We start from the raw sequence: 27,995 nt of genomic DNA on the forward strand, positions 1-27,995 counted from the left end.
GCTCTTCATCTCTGCCGCCCGCCATGGCTTTGCTGGACACCACAGCGCTGCAGTCTCCACATGTGTGGCTTGAGAGAGGGAGCCAGCTGAGAGACAGCCGAATGGCTCGTGATCAGACAGCACATCTACCTCATGCCAAAGGGGAATCGATGGAATTGTTTTGTTACACCAAACACGACCAATATCTCATTGTCATGTCTGTCACAGCTCCACTGGCAAAACCACGAGCTGCTGACACTGCACTGTTCCTAAACTTCTTTCTGAGACATCACATTGTAGCTCTACCTGACCTATAGATCTATAGATAGTTTGCCTGTTACCCATTTTTTTCTTAACTCTTACAAGTGCTTATTCCTGCGTTTTAACCATCATCCCAATGCATCACCGTTACAGTTCTTCATTTTAATATTAGCAGTTATCGACAGGAATAGTTAACGTCCTCCCTCCTAGATCCAACAGAGGAAGCGCATGTCCCACTTTCACAAGAAAATCTTTACAATTACTTTTTGGTGTCCTTTTACAAGATGCTGAAGTGCTTGTTTCTCAAAAGCTCTATTCTACTACTCTTTTGGAAGAGCTGTACCTGTTTTATTTTGAATTCCACTCATACTGGCTGGATCCAGAGTTCAGCTGGAACTCACCGTTATTGATCTAACAGTATGAGAGCTGGAAGGGCAGCATAAGAGGCTACTGCTTTTCCCAGCCTGCTGTTTAAGGGCAGGACAGCATATAGGAAAGACTATATAGTGGTGGGGATAATAGGGATAATATTATTCTCAAATGAGAAGTGTGTAGTTTAGGATATGATGGGGGATGACCCACTGAAATCCCAACATCAGCTTTATTCTGTTAGTTACCCCTAGCTCAGCACTGTCCCCAACACACAGGTCCTGTGCAGCACCTCTGGTGATCTCCTCACATACTCCACCATACCACAGCATGTAGCTTCTTGCTTCATCTGCTTCTAGGCTGCAGGTTAGAGGACAACATTCACTGGATGTTCCTCTCTGCGGTCAACAGTTTGAACTCCTATACAATTGTGTAGGAGCGTGTCCAGAGAAGGGCAACAGAGCTGGTGAGGGGTCTGGAGCACAAGTCTTGTGAGGAGCGGCTGAGGGACCTGGGGGTGTTCATCCTGGAGAAGAGGAGGCTGAGGGGAGACCTTCTTGCTCTCTACAACTCCCTGAAAGGAGGGGGTAGCCAGGGGGGGTCGGTCTCTTCTCCCAAGGAACAGGCAACAGGACAAGAGGAAAAAGCCTGAAGTTGTGTCAGGGGAGGTTTAGATTGGATATTAGGAAAAATTTCTCCACAGAAAGGGTTATCGAGCATTGGAAGAGGCTGCCCAGGGCAGTGGTGGAGTCACCATCCCTGGAGGGATTTAAAAGCCGGGCAGACGTGGTGCTGAGGGACATGGGGTAGTGGTGGGTTTGGCAGTGTTGGGTTGATGGTTGGACTCGATGCTCTTAAAGGTCCCTTCCAACCCAGACGAGTCTATGATTGTTTTAATTAATATCAGCTAGTATTTCATAGCTGCTATTACTGGCAGGAGTCTAACTTGTCTCACATTCAGAGAGACAGCAAGTTCTGCTGTGGTTGTCTTAAACCACCTCCCACTTTGAGACCCAGCTCTTCCTTTCATTCTTGTGCTGGGTTTGTGTTTAGGTGTCCTGTTCTCGGGGCTTTTTTCCTCCTCTCATACTCTTTATTCACAGGCTTCTGCAGAGTTTATTAGGCCTTAAATCTCACACTGTAACATTCAGCATGCCCCGTTGGGCAGGAGCCTATACCCGCACTGACAAGGAACCTTCCCGGAGCAGGGCAAAGACAAATCCAGCCAACTGCCTCCACACGGCCACCTCCGTGCCCACCCCCGGCCGCAGCGGGACGCCGGCGGGCACCGCGCCCGCCTCAACCCCCGGCCCCGTACGGGGTGGCGGGGCTGAGGGGAGGGTGACGCCCCACACTTTGGACCCTCCTCGCTTCCCGTCCGCCTGAGGGGAGCGACCGGCGGAGAGCCAGCCGCAGCCTCTCCCGGAGGAGGCGGTGGCGGGACGCAGAATACCGAGGCAGGCAAACTGCTTCCTCCTCCTCCTCCTCCTAAGATGGCGGCAGACTCCGCGGAGCAGTTCTGCGTGGCCGAGGAGCGGAGCGGCCACTGCGCCGTGGTGGACGGGAACTTTCTCTACGTGTGGGGGGGATACGTGGTAAGGCGGGAGGAGGCAGCCGGAGGGCGCTGGGGGCGAGGACGAGCGGGGGAAGCAGGCCGGGGGGGGGCGCGGGAAGGCGGGCGGCGGGCCGCACGGTGGGGAGCCGGGCTGAGGAGCCCTGGGGTGGGGTGGGGTGGGGCGGAACGAGGGGGGCGCGCGCCCCCTGCGCCCCGCGTCCCCCCACAACCGCCCCCCTCGGCGGGCCGGACCCCGGCGCTGTTTACTTCAGCGCCGGCGCTGATTGGTTGGCGGGACCGCGCGCCGCGCGGGGGCGGGCGTTTTAAATGGCGGCGGCTCCTCTGAGGAGAAAGGTGAGGAGGATCCACTTTCCTCCTTGTTTTTCTCATCTGTTTGCCCCCCTTCTTGAAGCACGGGCGTACATGGCTGCCTTATGCTCCCTTTTCGGCTGCCTGCGTCGCGGAGCGCGTGTCGGGGAAGGGATGGTGGAGCCGTTTTGCTTCCCCTGCGCTCTGGGAGCGCTTCTCTCGTCTCCCTTTCTCTGTGGGGTGATGGCTGTAATTTGTAGCCGTGTTTTTTTCCAGTGCGTAATTCGCGTTCTTGTTCCTGAGTCCCTGCATTTTTTACTTATTAGTAGCTGTGTGTTATGTACAGAGTGTTTTCCTCCCTCAGAAAGCAGTTCCGTCACTTCAAAAACAAGCTGGTGGCAGACTAAAGCCACATCTGCTTTTTTTCCATTGAAAGATTAGTACCAGTTCTGGCGTAAATAAATCCTCGTAACTCTTAGCTCTGGATGAATTAAGTCCAAAGGAGAGCTATGAATGATACTGTGTTATACATAGCCAGTTCATTTTATCCAGAGCATCTGTGCACATTGGCCCTAAAATGTGAAAGTAGCTGTACTTGGTATTATTCCTGGCCTTCATCAGGTTGAAAATGTGTTTCTGTTAGCATATTCCATATTCTTCTACCTTTATTTTTCACGGGCTAAGGTAAACTTTCAAATATGAAAAGCTTGTCCTGTACTCAAGCAAAGAATTCTAGTTGGGGGCTTTTGTAGTGTCAAGAAGTTGGCCACCTTTAGAATAAGCATATATTTAAATAAAGTGAGTCATCTGTGATGTACAGGAAGATTTAATGGCATTTTCTGGCCTTAAACTCCATAATACTCTGTATAACTATGCAACACCTAAATCACTAGTAATACCTGGTAATACTCTGCAACACCTAAATTGCTGCTAATACTCTATGCTTTGGTCTCTAGAAACTGAGGTAGGACTGGCTAGTGCAGTGTTTTCAAAGGTTTTCGAATAAGGATTCCGAGTTCATGGCACAGTCAAAACAGACAAAGTGTGTTAAGTTTACCAGATAAACTTTGTTAACGTAGTTTTACATATTTATTTGTGGAGAGTACTATGAAAATCATTGTTACTCTTTAAGCAGCACTTAAAGAGGTAAATCATTTTACATTTTCACATTTTACATGTTGATGGTGAACAACTGCCCAGCTAACTTATTTTTGGCATGAGTGTTTTTGCTCAGAGCTGGTTCTGTAGCAGATGCTCAGCCTCTGACCACTGACATGTCTAGATTAAATTTGGTAGATTTCGGCACTCTGTGAAAGCTGCAAGCTGCGTGTAACAGCAGAGCCTACCTTATGAAAGGTACCTGGCAGGATAAACTGTACCAAACGTAGTGCATAATGCCTGATTGGCACCTTTCAAATTGAGAGGGTAATAATAAAGTATTATTTAAAGGCAAGTAATCAATATCAGTAACTGAATAATTAAATTTCAGTTTTGTATTTAACAACTTCTCACATTCATTTAATTTTTATCTACTTTTAAAATATTTTTATTTACTGACTCTTACTGTTTATTCCCTCCCAGTCTTTCATTTTTTCCTAAAGCTGAGACAATAATTAATGGTGTAATTGTGACCCAGCCTAAGTGCTGCAATTGCATTCTTTTGGGCTTCCTTCTCCGGTTTGTTATTCTTCCTCATCATTATTTCCCAAATTATTTTTCTTTCTTACATGGCCTCTGTTTGTGAGTCTTCATAGATCTGTTTTCCACAGAGGAATTAATTCTCTCCTTCATCTTATGGCATAGGTTAAGCTCTTTTATATTTAACATTTTGCTCTTTCAAGTTCCTTCCTTCAGTCACTGCAAGTAACTGCTCTTTTTGTGCTTTTCAGTTACACTTTTCACTGTATTTTTCCATTATGCCAAGAATTGCCTCCTAATTAAAAGTATCTCCCAAAACAAAAGATAATGAGTTCTGCTACAGGAGTTTCAAATCTGGTCTGGTTTATGTTGTTACACATCTTTCTTGGCAAAACGCTAAGTTGGTGCATCTGTGCCTTTAATAAGTGGGCCCGAGGAATTAAGTTCCTTATTTTTAAAATGAGTACTTTTTTCTAACTTCCTGCTTGGTTGTTGAGTTCTTTGCCCGTCTACACAACCTGTCAAAGTCTCAGCTTCTGGCAAAGATAAAAGGGATTGTGGGAAAAAAAAACCCTTCAGGTGAAGGAGAACTCTTTTTTCCTTAAAGAGGCAAAAAGCCCTAAAGAACAGCATTAATATACTTCGATGTATTTAGAGGTATGAAGGCTAACAGTACAGCAAAATTTGCTCAGTGAACACACACAAATCATACTTCCTTTTGTAACAGCATTTTAATAGAGGAGGGAAGCATCTTTGACAGTCTCTTAAGATTTTTGGTTTTTTTTAAATCCACGGTTATGTTATGGGATTGTTGTGCTACTTTTTAGCAGCAGTTGTGTATGTTTCCTAATGACTAACTGTTCGCCTGTGCTATTTTCTTATTTTCACAAATTGGCTATTGTATTATATTCATATTGCTTTTTGAGTATTAAAGCACTTCTCTCCCTAGCTCTGATGTACCAAACTTATTTTTTTATAATCTTCACACCTTAAAATGAGTGATTAAAGATGCTATTAACAATCAACAAAGCTCAATGACATCAGGAAACACCTAGCACAGTATTTTTAATAGCTTCAAAAAATGAAAGACATCTTTTTTTGAACTCTAGTATAAAATGTAAAATATTAGCATTATTGAGCTGCCTGTTTAAAATTGTAGTGATCAGCGCAATAATGCTGGGGTATGACTTAAGCTCCAGTTGATTATCTCCTTAAGATTATTCTGTGTTGCTAAGTAACATGATTTGGTATTTCATTTTAAAACGTATGGTGTGTAATGCATAATTGATTTAACATTTGCAAATTCTTTTTTGTTTTAGTCAATTGAAGAAAATGAAGTTTATCTGCCTAATGATGAGCTCTGGATCTATGAAATAGATAGCGGATTATGGTAAGTTGCATAATTTATATTTAATTAAAATATAATCTTTGCATAGATTACCGTTAGCTGCGGTGAAAAGACTTCAGTTACATGAGTTATTGGTCACGTTCCCTGGAGTTTAAATAGATGTTTCATATAAAGACTGAAGAACAGACCTGTCTACTTGCAAATTGACTTTAGGAAACACATTAATTCCTTAAATATAATTGTTTTTTTCAAGAGAATGTTTGAAATGGTTGGCTTAACGCTCCGTTGTTAAAACAGGGGCATTTTATTTTGCTATTTATTTTGGCTTAGTTCTCCGTACATTAACTTTTTGTTAAAAGGAATATTTAAACACTGAATCTTCGGGGTTTTGATCTCATTATATATTTTTTGTTATTGCTTAATTGTGTTCTGAGTGTATTTGCATAAATAACTCATAACTAACCAGATCTTGCACATCACTAGCAATTTAATCATTACATTTTATATTTATTGTGTTTATATATCATATGAAGGGAGAGATAACAATGCCTCTTTTTAAAGTTTTCCAGCGGTTTCTATTACAATGATTGCATTTGGTCTGGTAAAGTAGTATCTGTTTGGGCTCATATGTGTTTTCTGCCAGCTGTCTTTCTAGTCTCCCACCTGTTTATATATTTCACTGTATTTCACTATTCAAGAGATTCATTGCATACCCATATTCAAAGCAACGATTTGGAGGGAAAAGGGGCGGAGGGCGAGATCAGGAAGGTATCTTAGAGTGTGTATGAAATTCCACAGCTGTGCGGTCAAGTCACTGACTTTGAAAACAACAGTTCGCATGCAGTTACCTGTGAAGTTCTAGCAAGCCTTTCTGCCTTTTTTTTTTTGTTGTTTTTGTTTTTTAAGCTTGTACCCTCACTGAGAGCGTGGTTTGCTGTCTGTTTCATTTGCTGAAAGGGTTGGCTAAAGCACCCTCCTACTCCCCCTTGGTTTTCACCCCTGATGTCACTTTATCGGTTGTACCAGTACAGCTGTTTATATGGTCACATGGGAAATTGAATCAGGAAAGTGATCTGCGTTAAATATAACTTTTCTTTTTTCAGGGTTATTTTTAACCTGGATCTGTTGTTGTTCTCGTTGAGTTTACAGCACAAACAGTTATAAGCAGTTGTGAGTGGGTGCCATTTTCCGTAGGGACGGGTTACACACGTGTCATTCACATCTGGTGATTTAGTGCCTAAAAAGCTTTTCCTTTTAATGGCTGCCCCCAATTCTTCTGGGGTTGAGGTGAGGTCAAGCATCAGAACTCAAAGCTGTAAGAATCCTTTTCTTCTGTATAGCCACCAGTGACAGAAGATGAAGGCGTCTGGTCTAGACACGGATGTTACTGGTTTCTAAGTGAGAATAGCACGGAAAAGGCTAGGAACTTGTGCTGAAGAACAGAGAACTCATTGCTAAAATTGGCATTACTGAAGATTTTTTATGATGCTATATACAGTGCAAAATGCACTTTTAGGAGTGGCATACTGGATAATAAAATTAGTGAGTACTTCTGACCTTTATTTCTGATTCTGCCTCAGTTTTTCCTTGGTAAAATAACAGCAATATCATGTTCTCATATCAGGAGTTTTTGGAGTTAATAGTATTTACAGGTTTTGAATAATTAATATCTTGGCTCTACTAATGCTCTTTTAATATGGGCTTCACCTTCAGAAAAAAGGAGATGCTTCGTAAACATATACACAATATTCACAGGAAAATCCTCCTACCCCACAGGAGCCTGACTTCCTACGTCAGCTACAGTTCCTAGTGCTAGTTATGGCCAAAACATTGCAGCTGTATTTTTAGGTTTAAGTACAAAAATTATTAATACATCTGTCTTGGGTTTGTTAACTTTAGCAGATTTGAAAGCAGCATTATAAGACATAACGTATGTGCTGAATTGCAGGACAATGCACCTAATGGAAGGAGAGTTACCCACCTCCATGTCAGGAAGCTGTGGAGCAAGCATTAATGGGAAGCTGTACATTTTTGGTGGATTTGATGATAAAGGATACAGTAATCGGGTATTGTATTTTTTTTTTCATAACATACTGTATTTGAATGAATAATAATGCTGACCTTACTGTTTTGTCTGCTGTACTTTGCATTTGGATTAAGGAGAAATTTGAGGAAAAGCTTAATTTTGGTAGGAAAAGTATACTTTTAAACTGACAAAAAATTGTTTTTGTTGTAATATTCAACTCCATACGTTTTTCTGGGATTTTTCACTGAGTCGTAGCTTCAGAATGAGAAACTTTACGTGAAACTTTCTGTATTTATTTCTGAAAACTGACAGTGCTTTCCCAATTGCTTTTTTTTTTGTTTGTTTTTAAATATGTTGGCAGCCATAATTGAAACTGATCTCAGAATATCACTTTTAATTTTGCTTTTTGATAGTGATTGCCCTTCTTATATAATCAGGTAGTAATTAAAGTTAAAATATAGCTGCCAGTTTTCCTTGTAACTGAAGGCTGGAGTAGCAAAGTAGAGGAAATAAGCTGGTTTATCATTTAGTGTAAATGAGTTCAGTCCTCACTAGAAAATAGCTGAAATGGAGACTGTAATCAGATGTCAGTTTAGCACTCACTTCACAAACCATATTTATTTTTGTGCAGTTACCTAGTTAGGTTAGGCAGAACTAGTGATAGTTCTGCCAGGAGAATTGAACCAAGAGCTGTTTGTCTTGCAGAAGCTTTTTGCAAGGCTTCAGTTGACTGGAAGGAGCCAGGTATTGTTGTTCTGGTCTGGGTGAGTGAAGGCAAGGAAATGCGCTGCCGATTGTCACGCTTTTTGTATTCTCCTTGTGTATCACATTCTTCCTATATTCCTATATGTTGCTACATATTGTAAATTTCACTGTCAGTTCCTTTTTTTTTTTTTTTTTTTTTTTAAAAAAAAAGGAAGTAGTGTATTCCTGGGTGGTGGGATGTTCTTTTTGCTGGTGATTTGTGCTGGATTCTTCGACATCATTTATACTGAAAATGTTGTAATTTTTTTCTTTTAAGCTGTATTATGTTAATTTGCGAACAAAAAACGGAACCTATAGGTGGAAAAAAATTACAAATTTTAAAGGTCAACCTCCTACACCACGTGACAAGCTTTCCTGCTGGGTGTATAAGGACAGGTAACACATTAAGAATATTTAATACGTGTTAATTGCAGAGAGGAAGTACTATAAAGTGAAGAGAACACAGGTTTGGGATTCATGAAACACTAATTCTTAGCTTGACTTGCTATGGGATTTTGTGTAACTCTTCTAACAACTACCAGAGTTTTCTCACATGTGAGCTGAATTAATGGTAAGTATGAACCTGCTTTAGGAGAGGGTTGGGAAATTTAGTGAAAGTTTCTAGAATGCTTTGAGACTTCAGATAAAGATCATTATGCATCTATTACTTATGGGTTTAATTTTAACACAAGTTTAAAAATCAGTATAAAAATTATATTGGTTTTTTATTACATTATGTAAGCATTGAATTATTGCCTGCAAAAAAGATATTTAGTATACTTTCATGGGTTTTAATAACATACAATGCTGACAGTTGCAAAGGCATTTCAGTGAGTATCTTTATTTTCTAAGAACTAAGTCGGCCTAGATATCTGTGTTGTAAAAGTTACTGACTGTATATAGAAAAAATATTTAGCTAAAGATAAATACTTCAGATTTTGTGTTTATTATGGAAAGCCTCTGGATATTGTGACATATGTGGTCAGAAGAAAGTGACCTGTCAGTGATTTGTTATAAAAGTTACTGTAAACACGTAAGAATACCATATACAGTGAACACTAACAAATGTAGATGATTTATCTGTTTCTGGATTCCACATCTAAAGATAAACTGTATAATGCCTCTCAGTACTATATCTTGGTTTTGTAATTCTAATTTAACTGCGAGACACGTGAAACTACATAGATTTGAACAAAAACTAAATTAATCTATTCAGAGTATCATGTAATCCGAAAGAAAAATTACCTGTTTTAGGTGGCAGAGTGTAACCGTTTCATTTACCAAAAGTATTTGGGGACAAGCTATGCACCTTGTCAGAAGTTTACCTTAAAATTTCACAGGATGTGAATTTGCAGGTCAGGATGTATGGTGTATTGCACAATGCTTTCAGTAACTCTGTTTCCCTAGGAATGTCAGTCTGGAATGACCTTCACCATCCCATCATTTCCTAAATTGCCTTCTCCCAAGATCACTAACAACTATACCAAATATCCTCAAATGTTGAAGTTAAACAAAACTTTAGGAACCATTACTTATGGATGGCCATTTCATGGGTGGAATATTAGGCTGGGAGGTGTGTAATACTTGCGGTATGTTCAGTAGTGCTTAGTTGAAATAATCTCTTTTTAAGCTAGAGAAAGACTTCGTGGGTCACAGGCAGTGTGTGGGCTGAACCTTGGGAACATTTGTTGTGACAAGATGTATAAGGAAGGCTCACAAATATAGCATAGGGATTTCAGTAGAAAAGGGTAGGAATTCTAGCAGAAGCACAGGCATTTTCCTGTCTCCTGTGTCATGTGTCATTTTGAGACTCGTGTCTGAAAATGTGACTGTGATAAATAAGCTTGTGGATGGAGGAGTAGTGAATAGAGACTTTGAGGTATCTTGAACCTCCTTCCTTGCTTATGTGGATTTCTGTCAGGCTTGTTGATGAGTGTAACTATTAACCTTCATCTCGGTTAAGGTTCGCTGTGTAATTAGATGCAATATGAAATATTTTAAATGGTTTATATTATTAATAGTACAGTAGGTAAACCAAAATTTGAAATTAATTATTGCAGCTTGTTTGTTTGAATGTTATTTACAAAACAGCTAACCAAGCATATTTTTTGTTGTTCTAGGCTAATATATTTTGGTGGCTATGGCTGTAGGAAGCATAATGAACTGAGTGATTGTTTTGATGTCCATGATGCATTTTGGGTAAGAGATTTGTCACAATTCTGAGTGATTTGTCCTTCCTGACTGTCAAAACGTTTCTTTTATACTATCTCAGCAAGAATGAAAATCTGTCTGATTTTTCTTTTATTTGTAGCATCAGCAGAAATGCAAATTAGAATCTTCTACTTAGATTTGAAATTTCAGATATTGCACATTGGGAGCGGTGGGTGTTCAGCGTATTGCAAGTACCCAGTGCTAGGCTTTGAGTGCAATGAAACAAAATGCTGTCAAAGCAGGAACAAAGGCAGTAGTTTAAATCTGAAGACATATTTTAAATGTGAAACTCCCAGAAAATTTTATAATTTATTTCCTTCAAGTAACGGTAAGGAATTTATAGCTTCACAAGTCTAACCGACAAATACTTTCAGTTAATTTCTTTAATTTGTTATCTGGAGTAAATGCCATTACTTTAAAATGCCTGGATTAGCTAGTTTCCTGTAATGATTTCTTACAGTTAATAGAAAGGAGACTGATTAAAGTATTTAGTGACAGGAATTAGTAAGAAATAGATATGCGTTCAAGGGAGTATAGATCCTTACATCAAATAGTATATATTGACTTACAGAAACTTATTACTTTGTACAATCTATTTATTTCTCAGTATATTACACTAAAAATTAGAAGGTAGAATTTGTCTACTGCAGTGACTGATGTGGAGCCCAAAGCCCATTTTCAAAAGTGTCATCAGCCCTAACATTTCTGGATGCTGTTGACCTTCAACTAGACCTTAGCTACTGCATCATTATTGAAAATGTTAACATATGTTTCTTTTAATAAAATGCTGTATTTTAGTTTATTTTCTGTTTTGATAGATCACTTCTGGGTTTGTATCCTTTAATAAGCACAAATATTTTGAAATGGAATAAACTTGTTTTTAATTTTTTAACTTCTTTTTTTAGGAAGGACAAATATTCTGGGGATGGCATAATGATGTTCATGTTTTTGATACAACCACACAAACTTGGTCTCAACCAGCAATTAGAGTGAGTGTTTTTTCAGTCTTGTCTTTTGCCACAATTGTGATTTTACTGCATTTTGAATAGTTACTGTGCTCTAGAAACTGATGTTGGGAAAAGTAATTTTAATGTGCTTGGTATTGCTCAGGCTTATAACATGAAACAGGAGGCCACTCCATGCCTCTGAAATGTGGAAAATTCAGAACTGATAGGAATTTTTTTTCCCACAGGATGCTATTAGACTAGTGTTTTTTTATAATGTGTCTCTGATGCAAAAAATATCATAAGCTACAGAGAAGTACTGGAAATCTGAATACATTAGAAGATGATACGGTATTCTGTATCTAGGGGATAGTTTTGAGATAAAGCTTTGTATTCAAGCTTTAAACAACTGTTGGGAATATAAAATTACTGTCAGCGCCCCATTGCTGTAAAGACAAGGCACTGGAATACTCCAGAAAAGCATTTAGTAGGGATACCAGAGTGGGACTGAGGAACAGGGTATGGAGGTGTTTCAGCCCACAAGATTGGGTCTCTCTTGGTTCACCATTCAGCTTTCACAGACTTAGAGAAGGCAAGGGGAAAGATAATAAACCCACTGTACTGCTAGTTTAAGCCTTCAGTTCTTCTTTGTGAAGTAAAGATACATGTTTAGTATGCGAGGGTTATACGCTCATTATTTTGAGTGCTGTAATTCCCTTCAAGAGTTAATGTTAGAATAAACAGATCAGTTATTCTTCAGCAAATACGCTATTTTAATAGTCTTCCAAAGGAACATATATACTCACTTTCCCGGTAAAATAGTAATGCACACATTGCTATTTATTAATATGATAGTGTACTATAAAGGTTCATAAAATCCTGGTGAGTTTACGTAAGGACTCAGTAGAAGAAATATAATGTAATGAGTGTCTGACACTATTTTATGGTTTTTATAGGATGTTCTAAAATTCCTATAAAACTAAATGCAAAAAATGAAATTACCATTGGAAAGTAAAAGCCAATTTTGCTATCTTTATTTCTGATTTACACAGGGAATACTTTTTGGCATGTAGCTATTGGATGTAGCATCAGATTTTAAAATCTGATTTCCAGAGATTTTTTTTGTACCAGTTCCTGATGGTTCGCACTTTGAAAAAATAAAGCTGCACAGGACATATCAGCAATAACTGATGTGTTGCTGTAATTTTATACTTAGGAATTAAAGTAAATTAATTGAATTTCATTTAAGCAATGATAAATCAGACCAAGAGGGAATATATTAAACATTAGCTACTGAGTGAGCTCAATTAACACTGTCCTTGGCAAATACGTATATCTTCTAATGTCTGTGGAGTCTTGGACTTGACTACAAGTAATTTCCTTTTAAAGTTGCAGTTCTGTCAGCATATTGATGCATGTTGGCCTTACTTTTGCAGTCTGTGATGCTGACTTGCCACTGTCCTTGGCTGGCACTTTGGTCATGTTCTGAAGGATCTTGTTTTGGTTCTTTCAGGGTGGAGACCCACCTCAGCCTCGAGCAGCTCATACATGCGCTGTGCTGGGAAATAAAGGTTACATCTTTGGAGGACGAGTGCTGGTTAGTGTTTAATTAAAACATTTTAGTTGCAGTAATATTATTTGCTTGGCAGCTGGTTTTTTTTATAACAAATTATTTTTGTAGTAGAAAAAAATACAAAATGTCTTCAGCCTAACCTGTATGTTAGGGGTATTGAATCCAGGATGCTTCTTTTCATCTACCATGCACTCTACCATGCAAAAAGAAGAGTCTGTCTTTCTGTTTGTAGAAATGCAAATGTTTATAAATGAACAAAAAATGGTTGATGTGTGTGTAACCTCTATAGGAGATGGTTCTCTGAGAGTGGAGCAAAGGCAAGCCTGATGATAGACCGGCTTTAAATAAATTATGAGATGCAGCATTCTGTGCTTGCTACAGCTTAACAAATTTATACATCAAACCTGCTGGCTTTTTTCCCCCATTTCACTTAATGAAACGCCAGCAAGTAGTAAATATAACTGGGATTTTAGCTTGTGCTTCCCCCTCCTCCCCCCCCGCTAAAGAAAGAGGAAATGTGTAAAAACAGTCAGTTATTCACGCACACATCTTGCATACCCTGATGTTTACCCTCTGGGAAAGTGAAGTTCAGAATAGCTGTTGGGATGCAGGATTTTATATTTAGAATTGCAACATGTGGTTCTGAAAGGTAGGAAATAACACATTTCAGTTGGCTTTATAATTTAAACTTGTCATTTTTAGCACATAAGTAACTGAAATACAGGTGTCTGCAAAGGGCAGCTTGTGATTACAATGGCTGGGTACAAAGCTATTAGTCTTCGTATGTTCAAGCCAGTACAGGATGCTGCAGTGTGTTCTCTTGTAGCACATGCTGCTGCAGGCACAGGTCATTCCAGTCCTGTGAAGCCTGTCCTCTGCCCTCTGAATGTCAATCTTAGTCTCAGTCTTTACCTTTAGCATGCTCAGTGCCCCTGGCACAGATTATGTGCAGCATACCATAGAGATTGCTGTTAACAGCTTTATTCTGTGCATCCAATATAAGCTCTTCACCACAAGAGTAAGGCTTGTATTTGTTTTATTGATAGTTGATCCAAGACAGTACCGCTTAATACACTGTGGGAGGATCTTAAATCTGTTGTCCCTGAGGTAATAGTCAAAGGCAGTGTAGGAGCTGTCTGTATAAGATGCAATCGGTGCATTTTTAAATTAAGGCGAGATTCTTGCTATATAATCTTAACTCTTCCTAGCTCTTTTTAACTTAAAAGGCATCATGTCCCTGGTTGTCTGTACCTGTACAAGCAAACTGGAAGCCACTGGGAAGCAAGGAGATACTAAAACCTCTCAGCAACGCACTTAATTTTTCTAGTACTAGTCAAAGGAGGTTTTCTTTTAAGTTGTTCTTTGCTGAAGCATTAATATAAGTATTTAAGCCTGAGGCAGCAATCCAGTACAAAAAACATATTCCTGTCTTATGTCTGAAAATAAGGATGGCAGTAGGTAATCTTAACTAATGCAGGCTGCCCTATCGTTTTTAAACTTTTTGCAAAGATAGTTTCTTTACAGGATGGGAAGTGTACCACCTCTTTTTAGAACTGTTGCAAAAGCATAGGGAAGATAGTATTTTTAAAGATCTGTGTATGAGCTGGAGTTTATCAGGAATGTGAGAAACAGATTCTAAGGCAAGTAAAAAAACCTCCTAATTTAAGTTACTGTGTATTCTTCCATATTTTTTTTTAATTTAAATTTTTAGCTCTTTTTAACAACAGCTAATTTAGAGTCTTTAATCATATTCAACTAGAGGGTAAGACTTGGTGCTTTCTATTTCTACTACTATGAAAAGTAACACTGAAGAAGCTTTTGAAAGCCCTCAGTGCTGTGTTTCTATGGTTTCATTATATGAAAGAGACGGAATTAACTGTTGGTTGGAAATGCCCTACAATGAATGTATGCCAACTTCATCTTGGAAAGCTGCCATAACCGAAACCCTGTATTCTCAAGTACTTAAACATGAAACTGTAAAATTGCACTTTGTTCCCTATCCCCTGTTTTTCATGCTGTAAAAGCTGTACTGTAAAGCAGTGTTCTTCTCAGGGAAAGTCTACAGCTCTGTTACAAAATGGCTTACTCCTGCTCGCTCAGACAGAAACCAGACGTACAGATCAAGGCAGGTTCAGAATGGCCACACAGTGTCCAGACAGCTTTTCAGTTTAAATCACCTCCCACACCTGCAGGAAAAGTTTTTACTTAAGTCCCTCTTCCAGGCAATCAGAAAAGAAAGTAACCACAATTGATCCTGTTTATTCTTATCGTTCTGCATTACGTGTCATGTGGCCTTTCATACAGGCTCACGATCTCTGGAATTGTAGGTAAAGGCCCACCTCTGCCTGAGAGAGGTGCACGCAGTAGCTTCCAGAGCTATAGCTTTGGACAAACTTGATTTGCAAATAACTAAGGGAATAAAGGGATATTAGAAGAGACTGAAAAAATATCTAGTCTTACTTGAATGTTGTGTGTCAGGGTCAGCCATGCTGGGCTAAGTGAGCCCTGGGCCTCTGCTATGGACTTGCTTTGTTATGTCTGCTGTATAAATGAACTCTTGCTAACCACAGCTGAACTGAATCCTGCTCCTCATATAGCAAGCCTGCAGATATAAGAGGGAAAGAAACCTAGATGTGAAGAAGTAAACATGCAGCTCAGGACCTTCTGGCCTCCCGTTTATTTCGGAACACTTCCTCAGCCTTCGAAGCCTTGCTTCCTCTGGCTTTTTGTGAGCAAGAGCTCTCCCTGTGTGGCGCAGAGATCTTCACACCAGGAACAGAATAGCACAGAGTGTCATGTCCAGGCTAGTTAGGGTTGCTGCACTGTGCCTGTTGCAACTGAACTGCTTTGTAACTCAAGCTAGGATTCTCATGCAGCCTCTGCAAGTGAAGTTATTGGTAAACTGGAGCTCACCTGTCATTTGTCCACTGTGCTGGTGCGTGATTAGATATGCCCATAGAGGCTTCTGTTTAACTCTGACTATTTGACTGCAGGATTCAGAAATACAAGAAGGCTCTGATCTGAAAAGGTTTTTCTCTTCCTTAATAACCATTTGCTAAATTTCAGTGAAACCGCTTGGGAGCAATGTCAGAGAAGAGTGAAATTTTTGAAAGCTATATTTAATTTTGTAGGAGAGGAGCAACAACTGTAATTTTCGCCTGAGTGATACTCTGTTATTGATTGACTTTCTATCCTAGAAATAAATGGAAGGAACTTTACAAAGGTCAGGGAACATTTCAGTGGGACTTGAGGAATTAATGTAAGTCATGAAACAGGAAAGGAAAGCTAAAGACATCAGAAAAACACTATGTTTCCTGACAACAGGAGTAACTCCTCCCCAAAGGATGAAATCTTGCTTATCTCCATAAATTAAGGAGCAAATACGGGGTTGCTCTGCTCCTCCTTCTCCTTCTAGTTCACCATAATACAAATCTTCCCAGGGAAAAGGCTCTACAAGGAACCAGAAAGGGCCAGGAAGTGTCATGAGGCTTCTCCTATTCATCTTTCTGGGAGGAAAGGGCACCTTTTTCCAAACTTGGAGCTAGAACTGGTAAAAGAAGATGGTGATGATCAAAATCAATTGTACCAGGAATCATTTGAAAACAGGCTCAGCAGTATTATGTGGACTCTGTTCGTCCAGGTAAGCCCCTGCAAAAACAGAAATGGGAGAAAGTGGGAAGGAAGGAGAGTTAGTCCAAAAGTTGATGCAAGTCTCGTGTTTGATTTAAGCGGAAAGTTTTTGTGTAAAGAATGATGAAGTAATAAATCCAAGTCTTGCCAGCAGCTCTTCGCACATCTGGTGCCTTAATGCATGCATGTTGATATTTCCTGTTATCCTTTCTGTCCCTGAAGATCAGAAGAGACATTGAATTGCAGTCCTTTTCTCGCAAAGATTTCAGCTGTAATAGCTGTTTGATTGTAAATCTCAGAATGGAGAGCTGCACAGAATTTACTGTGACAGCAGTGAGCTGTGAATATGCCACCCTTAATGCCTTTCATTGTGCCAGAAAGCTAATCCTGAGACAAAGCAGATCCTGGTTAATGTTTACTGAGCTGCAAATAAATGAGCATGCCATAGATAAGTAGGATGTCTAAGGAGTCCTTGTAGCTCAAAGGGAAACGCAAACCCTCTTATGAGGCTTGATGCTTTTAAGCTAATTAAGAATCATTTTAGGATTATCAGCTAAATGATTAAATATAGTAGGCGGCATTTAGAAATACATGAAAAACTGCAAGAAAACTTTGCATATAGCAAGTGATGGTACTAGAACCTGACTGTGCTTTACAGTTTCCCAAATAAGGGTGGGGTAGAAAGGCATTTTCATTTGTTAAAGCTATGTTAAAGGACTGAATCTTAGACATAAATGTCCAACTGATGCGGTGTTTTGCATTCAAAATTAGGTTGATGTAATTATGCATCTGTCAATCTGTTGAATCATGAGAATGTAAAGATTATAATACATTGATTTCCCAGGGACCAAGAAACTGAAAACTACTTCATCTTCTGCCTAATGCCTAGGAAAGGAAAGTCAGTGAGGAGGTCTTGAACAGTATCTTCTTGAAACCTTCATTTCCAACATAACAGCAACTTTCTTTCTTCCCTTTCTTTAATAGATGTCCTCCATATCGAGCTGTGTTATTCCAAGATGATTAAATATTTTTAGTTCTAGAGGCCAGCATGTTGCTTTTTCCCCACCCTACCCCCAAGTGGCTAGCTGTGTACAGGTACAGCAGAAGATGCTCAGTAATTGTGTTTTGCTTTCTGCTTGTATAATTTGTTCCTCATTGCCTTCAAAGCCATCTGCAGGAGCAGGAAACCGAATAGACTTGTCAAGGAAGACAGATCTGTTCCACTAGCTGTCAGTTGGACCACACTTTATTGTTATATTCGCCCTCTTGCAGGGATAAAGTTTCTCAGACAATGCACAAAAGCCCTCACATTCTGCTTTTCTTTAGCCTTTTGGCCTCTCTGAAGGCACTTCCAAAATGCTAGTTAAGAGTCTCTTCCCTTGCACAGAAAAGGGCTAGCACATAGTTGATCAGAGGAGCCCATAGCTATCCTGAAAACCTTGCTGTTTCCTGAAATACCCTGAGAGACTTCCCGTAACTCTGATGGACAGCTTTGGAAGTCTCAAACTCCCTAACTGGCTGAATTCTCAGGGGTAAAACTACTCCTGTTCTGACTTAAATGACAAGTCTAGTTTCTGCCTCAAAGGATCTGCAAGCTGGAGAAAGGCTTATTCTAATAGATCTATGGACTACCCTAGGAGAAAAGAAATTGTAAGGTAAGGCAAGATACATTTCCCTACTTCTCAGATACTGTTTTGTAGTACCTAGGAGAATCACAAATAGCAGTCAGGTGTATTGGGAGCCATTGAAAATAGCAAAGAAATTCTTTCTTATGTTCCCCCCACCTTTATGTTTCTAAGACAATTAGTTTCTTATCTCAAACCAGAGGCAGATATGCAAGTGTATTGTTTTCCCATTGTTTTATTGACACATTTTCGTATTTTTATAGCAAATGCTAAAGGGTCATAAAACCTTATTGTTGCTAGTAGTAACTTTGTGAAAGGGCTCACCTTCCGGAAAAGAGACAAAAACATAGATGTGATGAACTTTTTCTGGGATGTCATGTACCGAGTACAGTAGCAACCAGAATATTTCAAGGAATAAGTGACCAGGCAGGAGGATGCATAGTTCTGATCAGAACACAAAGAAAAATAATGAGAGGAAACTGTATGTAGATCATTACCCCTTTTGCAGTTACCTACCATGAATTCTACGGATGACAATTGAATACGTTTGCAGGAACTGAGTATCACATAGTTCTTCACTATTAAACTGCTATTAAAAACTAAAATTGGCCCCATGCTGCCATTGTATTACTGTAAATATTCCTGACAAGTAGTTTCCTGAGAGTTGCATGGGCTTTTTGAGAAGAACTGCTTTTCATCTGGCACATTATACAGAGTTGTTTTAAGCCACATGGGTACGGTTCTCTTGGAATATTCTGTCCTGAGATGGCCTCGCTGAAATATTTTGCTCATTGTTTGCTGAATATAACACAACTGGGATTTTATTTATTTGTTTTAGCAAACTAGAATGAATGATTTGCACTGCCTGAATTTAGACACTTGGACTTGGTCTGGAAGGTAGGTTTTTCTCTATAACACTTAAAAGTAGAATGCAGCAGATTGAAACATATTGTTAAATAGTTCCAGTGCTAATTTTGTGGCTTTTCTAAGAGGAGAATGGGAGTTTGGGGACTATTTTAACAGCTGTTATATTGTGATTTCAATTTAATTTAATTTGATAGTGGTTACGAAGCTTTTTCTGTTCTGCACCAAAGCATTGATGATGCTATTTTAAGCACAGCATGTAGTGATTTAACATCATCATTTTCAAGATGAGTACATTTATCCATATAGAATTTTATTTTTCTTGTCTTTTTGAATACTGTTTTTACTAGCTATATTTGTCTCATTATGGTACAGAATGAGGAAAGATCTTCCCTCCCCCCCCCCAAGATAAGCATCTTAACCATTTTTTAAAAAATCAAGTAAAAAGCATCACATAAATATTTAAATTTTAAACTAAATCCAGTATTATTATACTTCCTAAGACTTGTTTGTTTGCAGGCAGCATTTATGATAGTGCCTACTGCACGTGTAGAATCAGTGAATCAGTGGGTATACTGTTAGCTGACAGACAAACCAGGAGATAAGCAGTAACTGGTGGGTGATAACCACTGTTCTGTTCCTATTCTGGAGGTAACCTAATAGTAATTTCATAAAAGACCCTGAAACACCCCTTTCCTGAGTATGTGTCAGTACTGATCCCGCTCCAGGGCTTTATGTGCTTCATGCACCTGTGATGGGCATCGCCAATCACCTGTGACTGCTGACCTGATCCTGCACCCAGTGTGTTCCTCTAAGCTGAGAGCAAAACGAGGGAGTAGACACCATCCTCCATAAAGATTAAAAACTTTGGCTGGCTGAATACTGCTAACCAAGCCAAGTTGAATGCAGGTGTTTGAAGTTCTTCTGTAAAGTACAGATCCTCCCAGTGAGGAGGACTTGGTTTGTACAGTCCTACCTTCAAACTCACTTATTGGACGTCCTCTCCTAAAAGAAAAATTCCAAATGTAATGGTGATTTTGTATTATTTTTTATCAGTAGCGTGAAATATTGAAACGTTATCACCCATCAGTATCTGGTATATATTTTTCTGAACATCAAAGCCTGTTGTATCTCAGCACAGTTTGCCTTTTTTGCCAATTTTAGAAGCATCTTATACAAGAGTTGTGCAAAGCAGGCACTCAGACATTGTGACTTGGCTCCAACTTCAGTGCCAAATTTAGTAGGACAGTTTTGCAATCACTGTTTAATTAGCTATGATTCTTCAGCCTTTGCTTCCAGATGGAGAACTGCTTAGCAGTCACCAGTATTGAAATTCCTCTAACTGAGCTGCAGATGCCTCTATTACTCACCCCTAGGCTTCCTCTGGGCTCAGTTAAGAGAAACAGGGTATGCTTGGGCACGAAACAACTGCTACTAAGGTAGACATCTAAAATAAATCACCAGTTGTGCTTTTCAAGGTCCTGTTTCTCTTCATTGGTTATAAAGGAAATGTAGATGACTTGTCACTATCTGCACTGTTCATATTGTAGATTGAGGACACACCTGTGTATATTACACTCACCTCACTTTAGCAAAGTGGAGGGAAAAAATAAAAGTAAACTGCTTATTTAAGATACAGTCTAACTGGATTGAACGTTGCCTTCCTACCCACTCTGGACAGTGTCCGACTAAGATTCTGATCCCTCAAGAGAGCTTATAGGTGTTGGCATCTGCTTTTTCCATCACCTTTCCAAAATGAGGACACACTGAGTGTGCAGTGGCCTAGATTCTTTGTGTCTAACTTTAGGTACTTTACAACAGAAGTTGCCTCTCTGCTTAGTATGGAGATAGTAGGTGGGCTGATGCCCTCTGGAGGTCCTTACTCTTCTCTGCTGTCTCTGTTGGGATCCTCCTGAGACAACTGTACACCTAAGCGCCTAAACTAAGGTGATGTGAATCCAGGCCACCCACTGTAGGGAATCCCTTATGTTCAGGTTCTTCACTGTTCGGATTCTCACCTCGAGCGTAGATAACCCTGCAGCTAAAAAAAGATCAGCATCAAATCTGTATTTTTATAACATCAGCAGATTTTTGAAATACTAAGCATACATCTGTTTCGTACTTTGGAATTCCACTTTTTCAGTTTGGGTGACCCACTATTGTGTTAAAAGGCACAATGGTTGAAGAGTAGTAGCTTTTGGATAAAAAGTAAAGCCATAATCCTTATATCATTTATAAGATCATTTTCCTAGGAGTAGAAAGACTGTAGCCACTCAGGATTCATTAAAGTTTATCTCAAATAATTGAGTCTGTTTACCTACAGTTTATTTGAATATATAGTCCTTTCTTGGCTGTCCAAAGTGCCTTCAGTTGTACATTAAGTAGTGGCTCTAGTGATCTTAAGAAAACAAACAAAATAACAATCAATGCTTTTGTCCTTACATTTGATATTTATATAACTGATTGTTCAGAGAACAGTCGCTACAAAAAATTACTTGGTTTAGTTTTTAACACCACCCTTCTGAAGAGTATATTCAGATTGCATAAGTGCAGCTTTTTCACAGGGAAAATATCCAAGCTTGTTCTAGGACAAACTAAATTAACTTTTAAATCTTCTAGCAGGTTTATTTTCAGCATTTTTTTGAAAATTTCATTTTGTTCATTTGTTTCACCAAGAATTAATATCAGTGGAGAGAAACCAAAAGATCGATCCTGGCACACACTGACGCCAATAGGAGATGACAGACTTTTTCTTTTTGGTGGACTAAGTTCTGATAACGTTCCTTTAAGTAAGTAATTTAGAGATTATAATTCTATTGTACACTTTTAGTACTAACCTCATGTGGTGAGCACATTTGTTGTGTTTCTCAAACTACTAAGACCTAAGTCTTGTTACAGAATTTTTGTGGCGCTTAAGTATTTCTCTAGCTGTCCTATTATTTTTATAGCAATATAGAAGCACATTGTGTAGGACAAAGAGAACGTATGATAATAAATCTTTCATCAAACTGTCATCTAAAAGAATAAAGGCAAGAGTCTCACATGGTTTGATATGAACAAGGGCTAACTTTTTGGTATCAATAGCAATTGCAGGAAGACAATACAAATAATAATGTTAACATAATGTCGATTTTTTTGATGAATAACAAATCACAGCTACACAATGTTAAATAGGAGTAGGATAGTCTTATACTGAGTTCCTTTTCTAGAAAGTGCAACTTATTTTCAGAAAAATGTGAAATTAGTTAAAACAGTTTTGAGTGTCATGGATATATTGCATTGGGAGGGGGTGATTTTCTCAATATATACAGAAGAAAAAAGTAATTGTATTTTAATTCCAGCTTTCAGTGCAGTGAGCTTTTTGTGACTGAACAGTTAAGTTAAATTACAAAGACTGAAAAGATGCAAGTTAATGTGATGATGTTACTGTTATCTTAATATAATGTGCTCTTAGAACAGAGAGCTTTTTGTATAAATAAAAAAGGTAATACTTTGTCCCAAGAAAAAGTACTAATATATGTTCTTATATTGTAGGTGATGGCTGGATTCACAGCATTACCACAAATGGATGGAAACAACTCACCCATTTGCCTAAGAGTAGGCCTAGGTATATAAAAATAAATAATGCTTGCTGAAATGTAGGTGTTTTAAAAAATTAAGTAATTTTAAATTAGTGAACAGTATTTTTAAACTACATTATAAGAATATTTTAGAAAATTAATACAGTATGATTGAATATTTGCTTTACTAACTTATGTTCCTTCATACCTGATACAGCATTATTATTTTCTGTATTTGTTGATGCTTATTTGCATTATGATGTTTACTTGCATTAAAAGATTTTTTTGTGATGAAGGATCTGGGTGTCCAACTAACCTGGTGTCCTATAGCCAAATTACTTTTATTTAAAAAAACATGTATCACATAACTTTTGAGGAATTAATAACCTATGAGAATAATAGAAGTTGATTAATGTTGATACATTATTAGAAACACAGGGGAGACGGCCATGGAAATGTTGATGCACCTTTCAGGGTTCAAAAGTATTATAAAATAACCTGGTTTGTTTGGGGTATTTTCCCTGAGCAGAAGCAGCTAATTATGATTACAGTTTTGCAAAACTGAATTTAGTACTAAACAGCACGCTAAATGACTGGAGTTTTGTTCTTTCAAGGACTTAACTGCCAACCAAAAAGGGTCTAGTTCCAGAAAGTGTATTGTTCATACTGGCAACAGCACTGTCTCTTCCACACCACGTTCCCCTTCTCTCTCTAGTTTAAGACTACAGAAAAAAACAGATTCTTTCTGACTAAAAGCAAGTTTCATGTTCTGACCCAGAAGCTGTCATTGAAAACAGGTGCTTGCTGTATCAGAGCACAACCTTTTTTGTTTTTTTAACGCAGTGTTTGAAGCATTTTCTGTATTTATAATGTAAATACTATTGAATTGGCTTGCTGTAAACAGTAAATACTCAGTTTTTCATGGAATTCATTCTGTACATTCACCCAGGTACTCTCAGCACAATTTTAGATCATTCTTTTAGCATAGTGTATGATTCGGGTCTGGCATTTGCATGCTTCCTGCCTTACGTTCTGTTTCTATTACTGAAATACCTTTACCTCAATTAATTTTGTTCCTGTTTTATCTTATTCTAGGGTGTCTTTTAAATACAAGAGCACTGTTAGACCAAGTTTTCTGCTCTCTTGTACTTCAAACTCTTTCAAGCCCAAATAAATGGATACCTTAGCTTCATAGAGTATTTTTTTCTGTCTTTTTACAATTAGTGACCTAACACATGAAGGGACTGATGACTGCCTTAAATAACGAAGCACATTGTTAGCAGTCAGGGATCTTGTCTGTCTTTGTGTTCAGTTCTTTACGTGGATGGTCTCATAAAAGTTAATTGCTGATGTGCAATTCATAATTAAACTTCATTAAAAAAAAAAACCCAACCAAACCAATAAACTTCAATAACCTTTTTCAGGAATTCCTGAAAATATGGATAAAAGGAGCCATAGCAAAACCTCTCTATATGTTGAACTAGTTTGTGTGTGAAGTACTTACTTGTACCATAATTGTATCCCTGTTCTTACACAGGATTACTGCAGCAGGATCTCCGCAGCTGAAAAAGGTTTAAGTCTATTGGTCGTATGATTTTATAGCAGGACTTAAAATGCACCGGCAATAATACATATATGTGTACTTCTTTTATCGATTTTTGTTATTTTATATTAATACACCATATATCACACATGCATTAGTGTATTTTAGTGATGCTTCTGCAAAATTAATTGCCTCCTTAAATTCTGTAAAAATCATTTCCTTCAACCTTCCTTTTTAGTAATTTCTAAAAAATGGTCTTTCAGATTCTAGATCTGTCATTTTGTATTGGTAGAAAATACTTTTCTTCTTTCTGTCCATCACTTGTACTTCAGTTAACATTCTGCCTGCCAGGTTAAAACAGAGAACAAATTGTATGTTTAATGTAGATTCCGAGTGTTTTCCTTACAATGTAATTCTGTTATTCTGGATAGAAGAGCTGCGTAAAAACGTTACATCGATGCAGCATCTGTGTAATTTAAGTAACGTGCTTTATTAGAATGTTTAGGTGATAAGTTAGAGCAGCTGTGAGAGAACATAAACTCTGTCAGTCTGTAGAAAAAGCCTCAGGTTGCGAGCTAGGATGTCAACAGAGTCCAGGCAGGAAAGGCTTCCCAGTCTTCTTCGGTGACGAAGTCCAGGCCCGAGTTTTCGTAATGCAGATTAAGGCAGAGACAGATCTATCTACAGGTATGAGGAAGAGAAAAGGTGGGATACAGTTTAGCCGAAGGAGAACGGTGAATAATTACTGATATGAATGGAGTAAGAAAGTGAGAACGTTTACTTGCGTGTGAAAGTTCCAGCGGTTAAATAGACTTAAAGGGCCAGAGCTCTGTGGTGATAATCATCTTGTGGTATTTACTTCAGTGGTGGTACACCAATAGAAAAATCATAGATTTTGATCTGCTAATAATAAAAAATAAATCTAGCAAGGTGTAGCTACTGAAGTAGCAGAATCGTTGTTAAAGCAAGATTGTACAAGTCAGGGTTTGGTTTAGTTTTTTATTTTATACCTTGTGCTTTTACATGCACAACATGAAACTTGCTTGTGGGCGTGATGTAACTGACACACAGAAGATGATCCCCAGGAATCTTTGGGGGAAGCATAAAACTGAAAGAGGATAACTTGCGTTCTGAAGCTCTCATCCTGGCGTGCAGGGATAAGAGTCAGGACTGAAAACCCCACAATCTCAAAGCCGTTAAGAGTTGTAGTTACGAATTAAAGAAATAGTGGAAAATTTAAGAAGAAAGGAAAATAAAAGAAGGAAAAGAAAAGCTGTTCTTGGCAAAAGCTTGTTTTGTATAGTTACTTTGCTTTCTGGAAATTTTCCACTGTAATGTTTTGTTGAAGTAGTGATAAATAAGAGAATGTATATGTAACTAGAGTGCAGAAAAGTCAAATAATGACAAAAATAGATTGGTCTTTATGAAATTCAGCAAAATTCTTATGAGATGGATAGTCACATTGCTCTCTCCTTTCATATTGTTAAAGATATGAGTAATACCGTATTTTAAGGGATTATTTTTTACCTCTGAAGACTTTTGAAAGAATGTCTTTCTCTTGGTTTTCTAAGGAGCACGAGTTCCATTACCACGCTCTGTGCGTGCGTCTCCTGGCTGCCTCTCCCTCCCGTGTGTGTTACAGATCAATTGACACAGTTCAGTAATATTTGAGAAAAAATAGGAAGCTCAGAGACACTAAGTCCCAGCATACTCTGTGCAGAGAAATGGCCAAACAGAAAAGAGAGATGCTGGTCATCGCTTCGCTCCGGTGCTTATTCTCCATTCTTCCAGACGAAAGGGCTGCCGTGAGACACGGGCTGATAAAGAACAGGGTTTATATTGTTTGTGTTTCCGGCTCACAGAGCAAACGTGTAAAATACTTTATTTAAAATGGTAAAATTCTTCTGTGTAAGTAATGAGGCCAGTAAGGCTCTGTGCATGAGTAGAATCACAGGATTAGAAAAGTGACCTTTCCACTTTTAATTGAAAGGAATTTATATCCTTATAGCAAAAAAGTCTTCTGAAAAGAAACTTGGATATGAAGAATGGAGGAGAGTCGAGTGAGGTGAAGAGGTTTATGTGCCAGTAAGCTTACTGCTTCTCTGAAACCCTTAAAAACATTTAGTTTTTAGATTTGTTTTTGCTGATAACACAACTGCTTGTTGTTACTCGGTCACTAATTCTATTTATAATTTTATGTCTAGATTGTGGCATACGGCCTGCCTCGGAAAAGAAGGAGAAGTGATGGTATTTGGTGGAAGCAAAGATGACTTGCATTTCATGGACACAGTCAGTAAATTGCATAATGAAATCCTAACACTATAGGAATTAAAATTGATATAAAATAAATATACTTGGGTTCATTTATCATGTGACGTTGTGAGATGTGACCTTAGCTGTTCTTGGAAAGTAATTTATGAGGGATTTTTCCTGCCCTTGTTAGGCTGATAAAAAGGAATTTGTTATTCAGATTCTTTAAAAATAATTATTTAAGTATCCTCAGTTTTAAATTATGCATGTGGTAATAAATGTTACGTTAATCTAGAAAGCAGCAGTATTTCTGAGAAAAGATGTTTGTCATTTTAATGGTTCTTTGTTTCTCTTGATCAGGGTCACTGCAGCGACTTGTTGATATTTCAGACTCAACCTTATTCACTCCTCAGGTGAGTTGAGGTTATGTGGCACAGAGCCTGGTGTAAACCCTTATGGCACAGTGCTTTTATACACAGCTCTTCAGATTATAGACCATTTACTTAAATCTTTCTCTTTTTTCTTTATTTTTTTTTCCTCTTCTCCTTTTTCAGGTTGTGTCTTGACTGCATTGGTAAAAACGCAGCTCTCTTGAAGACCCAGATTCCGTGTTTGCCATCCAAACTTCTGCAGCAGGTGCTGAAAAAAATCACCTTCTGGGCTGCAGTTAGCCACCGGCAGGAGAAAAAAGCTGAAACCGAAAGACAAAGTCAACTAAATACCACATGAGCAACGGCAACCAAACCAGCGAACGCTTTGGTTTATTTCCAGCCTACAAGCAAAGTCTTTTGTTAGTGAACTTGACTAATGCTACGGAACAACTGTTATGTTAAGCTGAGTTTCTAAGTGAAGTTTGAGAACAAAGAAAGCCTTTTTATGGAAGTCTCTTTTGTTTTCTGCATTCTAGAAAACTGATAAAAACTTAATTTGTATATATTGTTAACTTCTGCTGTTGTGGTCTTAATGAGACAGTCCATACAACTTGTTCTTTTTGAAGGTGAGAGATGATATGAAATGTTCTCAGTTGGATAAAATACAGCTTAAGTCTAAAATCTTCCTCCAGCCTTATCCCATTGGCCTTTCTGGAAAGAGAAAAGTAGTTCAACATGGTATTTTTGGAAGATTGACACTTCAAGAAAGGTAACTGATTTGCTACCACCACCGAATCCAATTGATTCCACCATCTCACCATCCCGTTGAACGACTCCGAGTGGGAAAGTCGATGTGATTCCGGTGGGAACTGGGGAAATCCTGCCAGGAGCAGTGTTACCATTTGTATAGGAAGAGCTTACACGCTGTTCATAAGATGGTTTTACTATGGTTCTGTTATCAATGAGTCCTTTTTGAAATAGGTTGTATATTGTATTTTGGACGTGTAAAGTTTATATTTAATTCTTGTTTAAAAAAAATGCTTATTTATTGTTTAAAAAGAGCATATGTAGTACTTGCTATTTTTCTGTTTCAAAAATTTAGTTAACAGGAGCACAGTCATTAAAATTTTATAGAGTTGAATTGAGACCAATTTTGACTGGTTCTTGATGTTTTTACAGTCTGCAAAACTAACTT

At 38.4% G+C, this 27,995-nt stretch overlaps 1 protein-coding gene across 1 annotated transcript; it reads left to right on the forward strand.

Moving 5' to 3' along the window:
* Window positions 1-1,894: 1,894 nt before the first annotated feature.
* Window positions 1,895-27,947, forward strand: KLHDC1 (kelch domain containing 1). The gene is made up of 13 exons (XM_063333777.1): window positions 1,895-2,204; window positions 5,431-5,501; window positions 7,408-7,525; window positions 8,507-8,625; window positions 10,350-10,428; window positions 11,346-11,429; window positions 12,898-12,981; window positions 19,051-19,109; window positions 21,753-21,865; window positions 22,611-22,683; window positions 26,384-26,468; window positions 26,790-26,842; window positions 26,984-27,947. The coding sequence occupies exons 1-13, from the start codon at window positions 2,103-2,105 to the stop codon at window positions 27,156-27,158; spliced, it is 1,215 nt and encodes a 404-aa protein (XP_063189847.1). The 5' UTR covers window positions 1,895-2,102; the 3' UTR covers window positions 27,159-27,947.
* The last annotated feature ends 48 nt before the right edge of the window (window positions 27,948-27,995 follow it).

This window comes from Chroicocephalus ridibundus, chromosome 4 (assembly GCF_963924245.1).
Source record: "Chroicocephalus ridibundus chromosome 4, bChrRid1.1, whole genome shotgun sequence".
Taxonomy (NCBI): Eukaryota; Metazoa; Chordata; class Aves; order Charadriiformes; family Laridae; genus Chroicocephalus; species Chroicocephalus ridibundus.